Source organism: Rhinolophus sinicus, linkage group LG07 (assembly GCF_036562045.2).
Source record: "Rhinolophus sinicus isolate RSC01 linkage group LG07, ASM3656204v1, whole genome shotgun sequence".
Lineage (NCBI taxonomy): Eukaryota > Metazoa > Chordata > Mammalia > Chiroptera > Rhinolophidae > Rhinolophus > Rhinolophus sinicus.
In genome coordinates, this window is record NC_133757.1 from 18940902 (window position 1) to 18956897 (window position 15996).

Below are 15996 nucleotides of genomic sequence, written 5' to 3' on the forward strand. Positions count from 1 at the left end.
CTGTCCCTTACAGCAGAGCACATGTGTATTCATGTGGTCAAAACTTGAATTAAATGGTGTCTAGTAAACAATTGTTCCTTGTCAGTAAACCTTAACAAGCAAATCTCCCAGCATCACCTTTCTGAGAGTTTAGTTGAAAGCATGCAGGTAAACCTTTCTTTTCCTTTAATTTATTTTTTTAATGCCTCACTTTATAAATGGTTCTGGTTGCTTTCACAGTCAGCTTAATACCCTATATTTATAGCAGTGTTCTCAGGTTCATTCACTTCACCCTGATGGAAAAACATTCTAGCATCGGTGAACATTATGCCCAATAGAAATGCTATTCTGAGGGGATGCCAAAATATTTATCAGCTTCGCTGTGTAGATGGTTGTGCAATTTTTATTTTAGTTCTTGGCTAGGACTTAGAAAAGATAGTTGGAATAAGAACTGAAATGGGTGCAGAATGTCCCTCCAGGTGGCAGTGGCCACCAGTCCTTAGTCCTTGGTCCATGAAACAGCGTGGTATGAGCAAAGTTTTGCTGTGTCCTCCACTGTAAGCTCCCTGCCTCTATTCACCGTTTCCCTCACACCTTCCACAAGCCATTTCATGGAAAGCAAGGAGGCTTGTACTAGAGCCTCAGCTTGTTATGGATGGAGAGTGAACTATAATGGGGGATGTTGTGTTTGGTGAAAAAGAGTTATTTTAAAGTGAAACAAATAAGGGTTTTAATCCAACCTCTGCCATTTACCATTATCTTTAGCAAGTGACTTCCTTTCATTGAGCTTTAGTTGCGTAACCTATAAAATGTTGCTATTTGCTTGTGGGGTTTGATTAAACCTAATACTGTATATAAAGCATGCAGCAAAATGCCTACCATGTAGTAGTCACTTTACAAAATGCATCAGCTAATGGCTCCTCTGGAGTGAAGGAATACAGAGGGGGAACCTTCCTTTCATCGTGGATCTATAGTCCAGGCATTTATTTGATACTTAATAGTTACTCTAATACTGAGATCTAGGACATATTTACTCTAAGCCTTGGTTTTCTCATCTGTAAAATAGAAATAATAACCTGCATAGGCTCATAGTCACATAATTAGAAACCACCGTACACCAAGACGCGCGTCTGTCCCTTAGTACCTCAGTACCACTCAAGGCAGAGAACACACTTATCTGATTAGTGAACAAGTTCCTTTTGTTGAAATAAAATGAAATCAGTATTCAGTTGTATGTTTTCTTGCATGTTAGTGCTGAGATCACCCCAAATTCATTTCTCTTTGTTTTTCCGTTGGTGTCTATATGTATCTCAGTTTGCACATACACAAGCACAAGCTCATTTAGTTGTACTTTATGATTATATTTTGTTTATACTGTTTGGGACCCAGGGAACATGCTGCAAATTTAAGTTGCTAAATCAACTAGGACATCGCTTGTTTCTTGCCAAGCGTAAAAAATTCTGTAAATATAAAATGATGCAGGCATTGGGCTGATTTATTCTAAGAAATCAAGATAATCTTCTCAAGGTATAGATTTTTTTCTTGCTATTAAGCTAAAGATATTTCTAGGTGTGTTAAAAAAAAAATAGGTGTGTATAGAAATTTCTGCCCATGGAGTTTGTTTAGAGGAGCCATTAATCCCTCCTGGAACAATGTAAAATGTGACAGCTTTTATTGTTCCTAGGGGTGAGTTTCTCAATATACAACAGGGATATTTACTCAGGAAGCTTAAAAAATGATTTTAAAATAGCATTAATTCAGTGCCTATATAAGAACATTTAGTGGGTCCAGAAAAAACATAGACACATAAATTCTAGCAAAATCATAACCTTCATACTGTCAATATACATTTGGAATGTTTTAAAATGCTTTCTATAAACACGTTCCTCCCTGCATCAGCCATAGAAACACTTCCACCCTGGATAACCTGCCATTGCCCTGGAGTTGCTATTTCCAGGGTCTCTGGGGCCTGTGGTCTTTTCCCCAGGGACTGCGTTCCCGTGTCTGATGGGGATTTTGATGTTCCGTCTGATCTCAGCGAGACTTGTCAGTGTGCATCATGGAGAGTAATTGGTCCTAGAGGTGGTGCATGTGTTTCAAGTCCACAGACAGGAAATCGCTTGCATTATTTACAGACAACACAGCTCACGTAGCTGTGTTCTAGCAAAGCGTGGTGCAGGCTCGCAGCAGAGACTCAGGAATTGTGCTACGAAGTTGACTCCTCAGAGCACCTTTCTTAGATGGGGTCTTCCACATTTTCACGGGACTGTACTCGGGTTGGGAAATGAAGAAGAAGGTTACTGTCACTGTGTGTGGAGAACTAGTTCCTCACACAGCTGTTCTTGCCCACGTCAGTGGGATTTGCATTACTGATCCTCATTCAGGTGGTCTGACATACTGGCAAGAGACACCAAGCTCAGTGCAGAGGTCCAGAACTGCTACCCGTCCCCTGTGTGACCTTGGGAAACTCTCTAAACGGTATCTCCTTTCCCTTGTGTGCAAAATGAAGGGATTATATTGGATGATCTTTGAGACCCCTTCACGCTCTGACACGTCCATGACCAATTTCAAATGGCCCATCATTAGGATTCCTTGGATGGCAGGTACTCAAAAGAAGGGAGAATGTCTTTATATAAATTAGTTGTACAACCAGTTGGCACTGACAGTGGATTCCATGAGTCATTCTCATGATTCTTGATTATAAGTCATTTAGTTTAGCATGACCATAGGTCCCATTTCATCACATTTAAAATGCACTGAAAATGAAATCACATTCCATTTAATGTTCAAATTAAACCACTTGTGCTTCCATCTTGCTTAATGCAGGAAAAGATTTCTTCCCTCCACCTACTCTTCTGTCTCATGACAGTCCCCTAATTCCAATGTCTGCTTACTCGTTTTAAGGGAAAAATCCTGAGAATTATTGCCTTCAGGAGAGAAACTTGGAGAACCTGCCTAGTCAGCCATGGGACCCAATTCTTTCTGAATGTTGATATTATGGCTACTAAATAAGATTATTGTTGAAATATGGGTACATTGGGTCTAGGAAGATTTTAAATCTTAGCCATGCATTATGTCCAGAACTAGCCTGTTCTCTTTTCCTAAGGCTTTCTCCATTTCGTGTTTCATTGACTCGAGTGTCATTGTAACAAAGCAGTTTTTCCTTGAAAACAAAGGCATATATATAGTACAATATATAGTACAATCCAAGAAATTAAACTATTTAAATTATTCTCATTGTGAGCACAAAGGAGAGATACCCTAGTTTAGAGACAATAAGACCAGCCTTGGCTACAAGCAGACCTAGAGTTCCCGCTCCACCTTGGTCAATTCATGCGACCCTACGGTGAAAAAAGGGAAGAGAAAACTTTACAGAAAAACCTGATTTCTAAGGGTATTTTTAAGAATGGGTAGGAACTTAAAAGGATGAAATAGCATTTCAGACAGAATGAACAGGCAAAAGGCTTGTAGGCATGGTGTAAGCTTGGGAAGTGTGTTGGGCAGTGGAAAGAGCTGAATTTAGAAAAATGCATCTAGGCTAGACCGTAGGCCTCTACTTTCAACCTGAAGTTTACCCTTTATGAATAAGCCCACAGGAAGTTTTGAAGGATTTTTAAAAAAGGAATTGATATGGTTGGATTTGATCTTAAGAGAATCTTGACAATAATAGATAGTATAGCTTCTAAAGTATTAATGTTAATATTTTAAATGCGTTTTACTAAGTTTTGATATTCTGATATTTGTTACATCTTTACCATGTGCCAGACTCTATGCTAAGCCTTTTGAAATGCATTATTTCATTTAATCCCCCCAAGAACATTATGAAAAGATTCAGTAATTTTCTCTGTTTTATACGCATAGATCACAAATATTAGAGAGAGATTGGTAAATTGCCCAAGTTCTTATAGTACGTAAAAGCCAGAATTTAAACTCAGGCAATTTAATTCCACAACATTAGTTTTAACCATCAGGGAGAGCAGTGGTCTTCAATCCTGTATGCATGCTAGAATCAACAGGGGAGCTTAAAAACAAAACAAAAGCAAAACACAATGATGCCCAGAAGTCTCCATTAAAATCATACCTCCTGGGGGCAGGGTCTTGACATCCATTTATTTTAAAAGTGCCACCAAGTGATTCTAAAAACCAGACAGGGTTGAGATCCACTGAGCTGTACAATACTGTCACCTTAACATATACTGCATAGTCATAAACATGTGTATCGCACCCAAAATCACAAGTCAAAAAAAAAAAAAAAAAAATGTACTACATAGTAAAATCACATTTTACTCTCACAAAGAAAAACTATGGCCTTCATCTTTTTTTTAAAGACTGGCAGGCATCACAGAAGCACAACCAAAGAAGGGAGAGGTAAAAAGGAAAAGATGACAGGAGAGTATCAAGCCAGGAAGGAAGAGAGTAGCTGAAATAGGGGTTATTGAAGTAATAAGACACTGTCTACTGATGAGCGGTCGGTAATATCAAAGGCACATTTGCAGAATGTTTCCTTTTCAGTAATTGTTACAAAGACTCCCTTGCCATTACAGAGCACTTTTCTTCTTGGTAGATTGAAGAATGCTTTACCAACTAAATGCATCCCAGTAATATTCAGAGCTTAGGTCCAACATAATCATAAGTTGCCTTGTTATTGTGGAGGTAGCAGCCCCATTTAATAACATATTAAATGCATTATTCATTTATGTAACTCAGACCCAGGGACAGCTGCTGGGATGAAAATAGAACCATTCTGTAATGTAAAAAGCAGGTGTGTGCTTACTTGAGTAAATTAACTCTGTATTTCTGCTCAATTTTCTTCTAAATTTCAGGGACAGGTCTGGTAGGGCTAATGTGATGCCATTTTCATCCAGGAAATAAAATGGCTTCAGAATGGTTTTTAATGAACATTTGAAAAAATTACCAACAGTCTTCTCTGTGGCAGAATCCCAGGGGGAATGGATTCGTGCTTTGGATTTAAACAGAACTGTTGCTACAGGATTCAGGAAAGCCTGGGGCCATGATTGGTCAGAGCAGTGACAAACAAAAGGAATGTTCTCTAGCTGATGACAATGTTGATGGTGAGCCCCTGCCTCTATAGCTGTCCTCTAAGACAGACTCACAGGTGTGCTTGGATGCTAAGTGATTAAAAATCATATTCCACCATTCATTTGCATAGTACCTTGCCTCTGAAACATGCAGGGAGTTTCTCATGCACAGTTCAACTCACTGGGACGCATAATTACTCTGTGACATTGATGGTCATTTTCCTGCTACTACTGCTGTTAGCAGAATGCCACCAAACTCCAATGTCAGCACCTTTTCTTTTTGCCTTTTCTCCCACCTGCCATGATTTTCCCTTTTAATCAGCATACACTCATAAGCACCTGCAATGGATTTTTTTAAAGTATCAGATGGGGTGATGTTAAAAATGCTCAGACATGACCAATCAGAATGGGTAGGGATCTTAGGACAGGAGCAGGGGTTTGGAGGCTGCTTGCTGTGTTAGGTGTTAGGTGTTAACCCTTTAGTTGCTGGATCGTAAGGAGAAGCATGGCCTCCAAAGACAGTGATCAGCACAGTCCTTGGAGGGTTTGGGGGTAGTGGTAACGACCAAGGGCTATGCAGCTATTTCACCATTTGAAATGGTACAATCATCCCAGTGTGTATCTCCTAATTATCAGCCTTGCATGTCCAGGGCTCAAGGATGCCCTCAAGGAGCTGAAAGTTCATGGTCACAGACAGGGAAACAATCATGCGAGGCATAAATTGTTCCTACCAAGTAAATCATAAGGATTCCTTTAAGAGTTGACAGAACGGATGATATTACTCCATTTGATGACTCAGCACAGTGCAGTGGTAAAGAGCGGATGTGTTCTAGGGACAAATTGTCTGAGGTCCTGGCTGTGTGATCTTGAGAAAGCTCGTTAACTTCTGTGAATCTTCATTTCTTCACCTGTATAGTGGGAATACTAACCCCTTCCTTATTAGGTTTATTTTGAACATGAATGAGAAAAGTCATGTTAAAAATTTAGCACAATGACTACACGAGAGCCCAGTAAGCTCACTCTAAATACACATAAAATTCTTACTATTTTATTATCATAGTCAGGAAAAGACAGGCGATAAACTATAACTATAGGTATGTTTTAGGCAGCTGATGGAGCATGGAAGCAGAAGGAGCAAAAGAAAATAAGTACTTCAAGAGCATTGAAAAGAGACGTGTGGCTAGAGCAGACTCAGCTTGTTGGGGAGAAAGAGTCCAGAAAAGTAGAATGAAGTTAGCTTGTGGGGGGCTTCGTGCACAAGATTACAGGATTTTCTCCTATCCGAAGAACATTTGGAAGCCATGAAGGTTGTGAAACTGGTAGGAGAAATAATACCAATATTAAATTAAAATAATTGGTAACATTTCATAAGCACCTGCAAATAGCCAGGGTGGTTTTAAATTCTCTGTGTACATTAATCCATTGAATCATACAACTACCCTGCAAGGTGAGTTAAAGATTAACATTTGGTCTATTCCATTGCAATATATATTACTCCTTCTAACACTTAATTGTATAGCCTTTGAAGTATCTCCTAGGTTATCCTTGTATGTCCCTTCAACTAGAGTATAAACTTGGTGAAGGCAAGGACCGTGTCTTCCACTGTTGTGCATTTCCCATACCTCTGAAGTGAAATGACTCTTCAGTTATACTAGTAATAGGTGCGATGTGTTACTATGATGATTTGTCTCTTTGTTGAGTGTTTTATATGAGTTAGCTGTAATCCTCAGAGCAACATGAAATGTAGTCATCGATAGCCCTCAGGGCGGGGCAGTAGGTTCAGTGTAAAAAATTGGGAGTATAAATAAAACATTGAAATTAAAATTAAAACAAAAAATTGGGAGTGATCCGAATTATAATAAGCTGGATTACAACTTGAGCTTTTCTCCATTTAGGTATAGGAAAGTGGTTTCCAATAACTGCACTGATGGAGTGAGAGAACAGTACACCGCCAAGCCACAAAAGTGCCCGGGGAAGGCCCCACGGGGGCTCCGGATTGTCACTGCAGATGGAAAGCTGACCGCAGAACAAGGGCACAATGTTACTCTCATGGTGCAATTGGAAGAGGTAGGACTCATTCCCATCTCTCCTCTACCTTCTGGAGGCAGTGATTTTTCCTACGACATAATGTTTTTTTTTACATATCTAATTTTCTGGGTTTTGTTTACATATGTTTTCTTTTTTATTTTAAATGTTTGAAAATTGTATTTTATTCTACTTTTTGTTCCTTGTTTTTGTTGTTGTTATAATTTCACCTTCTCTGACATATTTCTTCAATTGTTTTCATTTTACTGCAAATTGTTCTTCGCTCCTACTTCATAGCTCACTTCTCGGTGGCTCTTTTTGATTTAGCCTTGCCTTATTGGCACTTTTACCAAAAAATTTTCTCAGAATATATTAATGGTATTTAAAAAATAATTTAGTACACACACATACTCAGCCAACCTATAAGACGCTAATGCTGTCTTCCTCTCTCAACCTGAAGTCTTGGCTTTTCTTTTCCAAAAGTAACATGCTGGTCATATAGCACAGAGGTCAATGTCTATCAGAGGCTAAAACAAATCCTCTTTAGAGAACATGAATACAAATCAGAGGTCATACCTATTTTTTTTTTTCATATAAAAAGATGGACATTTATTTTTTTGGAAAAAAATTATAGCTATATCAAGAAATAGGACCAAAAGTGGGACAAAAGCAACAGGAAAACAAACAAATAAAAACAAATAAACAAAAGCCAGTTGCCTGATACATGATCATTGAAAGAAAATTTGTGTGAAATATGATTAATATGTTTATAAGTATGGGGCAAGATAGAAATTTTGGCCTACAGCAGTAATCAGTAGGAAGCAGTAATCCAATGGAAGTTGTAGAAATAAAGATATAATAACTGACATTAAAAACTTTCACGGGTTTATAGCAAACTGAACCAAGATGAATAGTGCATCAGCTAACTGGAAGAAAGGACAGTAGGAAATATATCATTTGTAGCATAAGAAAAAATGGATAGAAAGTAGAGAAAATAATAAGAGACAAATGAAAATGGTGAAAAGGGCTAATACATATGAAGTAGGAGTCCCAGAGGAGAAAATGTCTGGGAATTTTCCAAAACTGAAAAAAGTGATTAGCATTTCAAGCACATACGTTCGAGAGAATCTTCAAACTCCAACCAGGATATGTACAAAGAAGAACCACACTCATGTATCCTATTCAAACTACAAAAATCTAAGAACAAAAATAAATTTTTAAAGGAGCCTAGAAGAAAATGGAATGACATTTTTGATATGCTGGGGAAAAAAACAAATGTGAAAGTAAAATAGACATTTTTTCAAATGAGCAAAAGCTGAGAAGAGTCATATAAGCTGATTGCTATAAAAAGTAATACTAAAGGTAATTAATTAATTATTCAGGCATAAAGAGAATTATCCGAGACAAAAGCACAAAACTAATGGAATGAAGAGCAAGAGAGAGGGGATACATGTGGGTAAATTGAAATTAATAATAACTTTGCAGACCAAAAATGATAATCAGCTATGAGATTTAAAATATATACAAATTAAAATGTATGACAACAGTGATACAGTATGTTGGGGAAATTAAATGGAGTTAAAGTGTTTTAAGTTTCATGAAATGTCTGTGAAGAAGTAAAAGTAGTAATTTATATTAGACACCAATATGTCCAGAATGTATGTTTTAATATCTAGAGCAACAACTAAAAGAATACTAAGAAAATATTTACCTATCACGTAATAGAAAAGGAAATTTGAATAATACTAATGGTCCCTCATTAATCCAAAATAAGGTAAGGAAGAGAGAAAAGGCAACATACTACAATTGAAACAAATAGAACAAATACTGAAATGTAGATATAAACCTAAACATTGTCAATAATTACATGAAATAAATATTTAAGGATATTTGTGGCTTGCTTAAAAACCCTGTACCTAACTTGAGATCATGAAGATATTATACCACAAGTTTTTTCTTTAGTTTTTATATTTAAGGCTATGATGGATCCATCTTGAAAAAATTGTTTCAAGAAGGGGCCAATGTTTAAATATTTTTCCATCTGTGTGTTTAATTAACCTAGCACTACTGAAAGACAAGTTATTTTTATACTGAATTGCTATGAGCCTTTGTCATAAATCAATTGACCATGTGTGCATGGGTCTATTTCTAGACAATTTTGTTCCATTGGTCTGATTTTCAAAGCTGTGTTAATTGTTAATTTCAAACACATTGTGTTTACTCTAGATTTAGAGTAAGTCTTTATATTTAGACATATAAATCCTCTAAAATACATAGAAACCACATATACCGTGTTTCCCCAAAAATAAGACCTAGCTGAACCATCAGTTCTAATGCGTGTTTTGAAGCAAAAATTAATATAAGACCCGGTCTTATTTTAATATAATATAAGACTAGGTATAATATAATATAATATAATATAATGTAATGTAATGTAATATAATATAATATAATATAATATAATATAATATAATATAATATAATATAATATAATATAATATAATATAATATAATATAATTTTATATTAGATTCATGTGTACAGCAACTAGGTTAGACATTTATATCATTTATGCAGTGATTCTCCCCGATTAGTCTGGTACACCCCTGGCACAATGCATAGTTGTTATAACATTATTGATTATATTCCTTATTCTGTGCTTTATATCCCCATGACTATTTTGTAACTACCAATTTGTATTTCTTAATTCCTTCACCTTTTTCACTCAGCTCCCCAAGCCCCCTCCCATCTGGCAACCATTAGTTTGTTTTCTGTATCTATGAGTCTGTTTCTACTTTGTTTATTATCATATGACATTTGTTTTTCTCTGTCTGATTTACTTCACTTAACGTAATACCCTCTAGGTTTATCCATGTTGTCGCAAATGGTAAGATTTCATTCTTTTCTATGGCTGAGTAATATTCCATTGTATAAATGAAACCACCTCTTTTTTTTTAAATCTATTTCTCTATTGATGGGTACTTGGGTTGTTTGCATATGTTGGCTATTGTCAATAGTGCTGCATTGAACAGAGGGGTGCATATATCTTTTCAAATTAGTGTTTTGTATTTCTTTGAATAAAAATGCAGACATGAAATTGCTGGGTCATAAGGTAGTGTAGTTTTAATTTTTCTGAGGAACCTCCAAACTGTTTTCCATAGTGGCTGTACCAATTTGCAATCCCACCAGCAGTGCATGAGGGTTCCCTTTTCTCTGCATCCTCACCAACACTTGTTGTTTGTTGATTTATTAATGATAGACATCCTGACAGGAGTGAGGTGATATCTTATTATGGTTTTAATTTGCATTTCTCTGATGATTATTGATGTTGAGTATTTTATCATACGTCTATTGGCCATATGGTTGTCCTCTTTGGAGAAATGTCTATTCAGGTCCTCTGTCCATTTTTCAATTGGACTATTTTTTTTGGTGTTGTATGAGTTTTTTATAAATTTTGAATATTAACCCCTTATCAGATGTATTATTGACGAATATCTTTCCCCATTCAGTAGGCTGTTTTTTTCATTTTGTTGATGGTTTTCTTTGCTGTGGAAAAACTTTTTAATTTGATATAGTCCCACTTATTTATTTTTTATTTTATTTCTCTTGCCCGAGGAGATATATCAGAAAAAATATGACTAAGAACCATGTCAGAGAGTTTACTGCCTGTTTTCTTCTAGAAGTTTTATGGTTTTGGGTTTTACATTTAAGTCTTTAATCCATTTTGAATTTGTTCTTGTATATGATATAAGAAGGGTAATACATAATTTCAATAAAGGACTCATACTCAAAAAAAATATAAATGAATTCTACAAATCAGTAAGAAAAATTCTGGCAAACAAATAGAAAGTGACTTAAACAGTCTTTTCAAAGATGGTAATCAAATAGTACATGAAAAAAATCTCCACATCACTAGTCAACAAGGCAATGTAATTTAAAACTGTAATCTGATATGACTGTGTGCCCAGCAGAAGATTTATATTTAAAAAGACTAATATCAAGTGTTGTTGAGAATATGGGGCAACTGGTGATTCATACAATGCTGTTTGGAATACAGATTGATACCCTCACTTTGGAGACCTGTTGGACATTAACTACTATAGCTAAACATATTTACAACCTGTGATCTAACTGTTCTACTCCTAAGTATATATTCATCAGAAATGCATACAAATATGCACCCGGATATGTGTAAAATAATACACATAGCAGAGGTATTTATAAGACCTCAAAACTGGAAATAAATATTCACCATCAGTAGAATGGAGAAATTTATTACAATATACTTATAAAATGGAATACCACACAGCAATGAAAAATAACAAACTATGGCTACACATAAAAACTTGTCCCCATCTCATATCCAATACTGAGTTAAAGAAATCAGACTGAAAATATTCATATTGGATAACTCTAATTAAACTGCAAAAATAGGCAAAGGTAATTTATGATAGAAGTTAGAAAAATTGTTACCTTTGGAAGGGGAGTAAAAAGGGGGATTTGAGAGGTACTGGCAATTTTTAATTTCTTGGTGATTAATGGATACATTTACTGAGTAAAATTTAAGGTATATATTCATATTTTTGCATTTTTTCTTTATGTGTATTATGTATGCTCAACAAAAAGCTTACTTAGAAATCATTTTGGAAATATACGTAAAATTCAGTGCTTTGTATTTAGGTTTGTAGGGGGAAAAAGGAAAAAGAAAGAAAGCTTTTTGGGGACTCTTAGGGAAGGATTCATTTTGAGGACCAGTCCTATACTATGTGATGAATGGAAGGTCCCTTTCACAGAGACATAAGGAACCCGATTACGATACTCAGAAGGACATCATGGACATCATTTATTGAAACAGCAGATGTTCATGCTGGAGCAGCCTTCGGAATTCAGATTTTTGTTTCATTTCTAAGAGCACAGTAGAGGAAGGTCTGAAACAAGAACTCACTCCTGGTCAGCTCTGACCTTTGTACAAATGGAGCATGCCCTCCAGAGGCAGAGGCCAGGCTCTCATCTGTTCAACTTTGCTTTCCATGTAAGACCATTGGGCATCACAAACTTGGCCGAATGATGTGGGAGCATATTGGGGAATCTGGTTCTAAGATGTGTAAATTGGCGCCTTCTGGGTGCAAGAAGGGAAAAAAATAACAAGTCAGTTCATTCCACTTGAGTGGGCAAAGCTGCAACAGCAGGGGTGAAATCTGTTGCCTTCAGCTGTCAGAGCTGGCCCCTTGATGCTCTTATTTCCTAGTTCAGAGCACCAAGATGAAAGGACCACATCAGGAGGCCTTGGAGACCTCACATTTGACTGGGATTCTGTGCTAAGGATTCACAGGCTCCTCTTGCGGAAACAAACTCAGTTTCTTTATTAATCTCTGGATTATATATGTAGGCATGGGCAATTCATGTGATGAGCAGTGAAGAATAAAGAAAAGCAGAATGTCTCTGAGAAGCTGGGGAGCATTGAAATATGACACAATGATCACAACAATTTGGATATGCTGCACTTACTGAGCATGAACTGTGGTCCCGTTTGTCAGTGCTTTCATGGATTGTCTCATTTAGGTCTCATAGCAACCCTATGAGAATAGCGATTATCATCATTGGCATTTTTAGCTGAGGCTCAGAAAGTCAAAATAACTTACCAAAGACCACAAAGCAATAAATAGTAGAGCCAGGAGTCAAATCCAGGCTCTGTGATATCTTGCCTTTCTATTATTTTCTTATGGTAGAAAGAACCGTTTTGTGGGGAAAAATTTCACCTAGTTCTAAGACTCCCTAGAAACACTGACTAGAGCCAGGTAGTATCAGAGATAAAGGAGTAGAAAGAATAGACAAAATTATCTGTGCCCCAGTCAGGCTAGCCTATGACTGTTCCTATATTCTTACACACTAGTCAATCTATAAACCAAGATTGTCCCCTGATTTTCTGAGAATCTTCATGGTTTGGGATCAGTTTGTTGAAAGCTATTTCAGCAAAGAAATTCTCTCTTAGGATTTCCCCTCTGTGCAAAACTATGCCTTTATTGAATGGTAAGTATGTATCTGGCACTGTTTTATCCAGTCTAAAGAATATTGGAAAACATAGGATGTGAATGCAACACTCAAAGAATTTACCATCCATGTATACCAAGCTTTTCCAGAGGTTTGGGTACAAATTAGGCATATGTATATATATTCTTGTTTTGTATCAAATTTATACTTCCTATGAATATATATATATATATATATATATATATATATATATATATATATATATATATATATAAAGTTTATAGACACACACATACACACACACACACACACACACACATATAAATTTAATACAAAACAAGAACAAACAGAAATCCTTGACATGTGCCACTGGCAGTACATGCAGTCTCTATATCCTCAAAATTTCTAAGAGTCCACGTCTCATTTGAATTTGATACTCCTAAAGTTACTTTTAATATAGTATCTCACTTGTGCCCCCACACCTAGTGCCAATTCTTTATAACTATAGGGCTATTAATACCATGCTTTTGATGCCCCTAAAGCAGCAGGTCCTCCAGGTGCTAAAGGGACCGAGAGGTTCTCTGGCACACTCTGATATGACACTGCAGTGTAATTAATGCACAAGTCTCACTTCTCTAAGTTGGTATAATATCTTGCCATTTGGACACCAAAGAGTGTGCTTCTGTGTTTCATGTGTTTTTTTTACTACGAGCCCTGTAGACTTGTCTTTTGTTTGTGGGGCTAGGCTGGTTAGGGACTGATGCAACCTTCCTTTCTTTGCTCCTAGTTACTTACATATAATCCCTTCCCTCCATGCATATCAACTAAAGCATTACAGACCCAAGGAATCAACTGTTCCACCAAGTAGTTAGATGTGTGTGTTTATTTGCTCTTCAACAAATATTTTACTAAGTTCCAATTTCATATCATATACTTTTCATTAATGACTAGACATAGTGCTGTTTGTAGAAATACATGTTTTGTATTAGCTAGGACCTCTGCTGTATGAAGTTTTAAACAAAAATCTCACCACATGAAATCGAAATCACTAAATATTTTACATCCATTCAAAACAAAAAGAAAATGTACTCAGGATATTGTAATCTTTTTTATTTTTATTTTTTATTTTTGGCATCTGCCAATAAACTGTAAATATCATTAAGATAAAAACCATGTGATTCCTGGTTGTGGCTCTAGCTCCTCTGCTCATCATGCCTCACAGATTCATAGGAACTCAATAAATATGTGGATTTGGATAGGCTTCCCCAGTAGACATAAAGCCCAAACTTAAAAGGAAAAGACTCTTAAAATTTGAATAACATCCAAAACCTGTTAAAGTCTTCATCTGAAATCTAAATCCCTTCTTTTATTCTGTACTAGTATATGTCCCAATTCTAACGTAAGGATATCAATGAAAACTTTGCTAAAACCAGAGCACAGACTAGAACTTCTTACTGACAGAAGATAATCAAAGGCAAGGTGCACTGATGCTAGCTGGTAACTCCATGTACAATAGCATGTACCCAACACAGAATTTTGCAGATTTGCACAAGTGCCACAAATAGAAATCCTTCCTGCAAATAGCATGTGAGGCCACCCTTCGCATCTAGGTGACAAAAATGACTCCATAACACAACTCCTTCGAATCCCACAGCTTGGCTCACCTGATGGGTTACTCCAAGAACCACGGAACTATTGAAGCTGATGAAAAGCCCGTTGTCGGGAACTTCACCCCTGATGCTTTTTCAGGGTTCTCTCTAATACACTCTAATGAAAGAACCTTCATGAGATGCAACAACTTAAAGGAAACACTCTTGCTTCCATTCCAGAATCATTGTGGCAGATCCAAGAAGAAAGTGCGCACACACACACACACACACACACACACACACACTGCATCCATGCATCATTATGTCCTTAAGGAAAAAGAACAGTTGATCCAGGGACCAAGTTAGAAGGGAGAGGAGGAGTCCGTGAAGTTGTATCTAAAAAGCCAAACATTTTCCAATTACACCGCAATTTTAGGAAGTCAATCAAAGGTGTTTAGCACTGAGACCCAAGCATTCGGTGAGAGGTGGCATCTCTCTGGAAACTTGCTCAAGATGGATGTTCTCTGGACCACTAACGAGCACCTAATGTGCTTATAGACTTTCTGCGCGATAACTCGGCTTCCCTGCGAAATCCAATGCAAGACCCTGAAGGTACAGAACGGATGGCGCAGAGCCTAATTATTCTTAAGAACTCAACAAAACTGATTTGGAAGGCATTCATTTGAGAGGACTGCTAGGCAGAAGTAGTGTCTGCATGTTACAGAAGATAATTAAATATGCTTTAAACAGCCGTAAGAATAAAGAGATGCAATTCACTGCATAATTTAAGACTTTTAAATTAAATCTGAGGCAAGAGATGAAAATTAAAACTTTGATCTGTATCTCATTGTTTTAATACTTTAATTTACGTACAAAGACTGGAACTGAATAAAGAAAATTCACGAGTCTAACTTCTGTGAGATTTAACTCCAAAACGTGAAGGTTGTGTCCTCATTAGATGGATTTCAGTGACCTGTGATCATCACATACATTGAAAGACTTATGGCAGGATGAAAGTGACCATAATGTAATAACACTTCATAAATATTGCAGGATGCGGCCAGGCATCGGATGGCAGAGAAGATGACTCTTGATAAAATTTTCTGTGAGACGCTCTTTTTTGGAATTCATGAAATAATTTGACCTACTTTTTCATCTGAAGAGGAATTGGGCTGTTAGAGATAGTACAGAGTTAGCAGGCAGTGTGAAGTCTAGGCAGATACCAGTTTCTAAGCCAGCCCCGTTCTGACTGCAAAACCTCAGCTGTTTTCTCCTTCCAAACAAAGGAACGGGAGCTGATTTCTGTGAGTCATGGGGATTTAAGAGGCTTTCTCATGTATTATTCCTTACTCCATTCAGCTTTATTCTCTTTGA

At 36.7% G+C, this 15996-nt stretch overlaps 1 protein-coding gene across 10 annotated transcripts in view; it reads left to right on the top strand.

Annotated features, from left to right (window-relative positions):
• SORCS1 (sortilin related VPS10 domain containing receptor 1) overlaps window positions 1-15996 on the top strand; it is a 462347-nt gene that overhangs the window by 386783 nt on the left and 59568 nt on the right. For all 10 annotated transcript variants that reach the window (XM_019725092.2, XM_019725090.2, XM_074339088.1 and 7 more), the window contains exon 18: window positions 6914-7085. In XM_019725092.2, the coding sequence (XP_019580651.2) occupies window positions 6914-7085 (172 nt within the window). The remainder of the gene's footprint in view (window positions 1-6913; window positions 7086-15996) is intronic.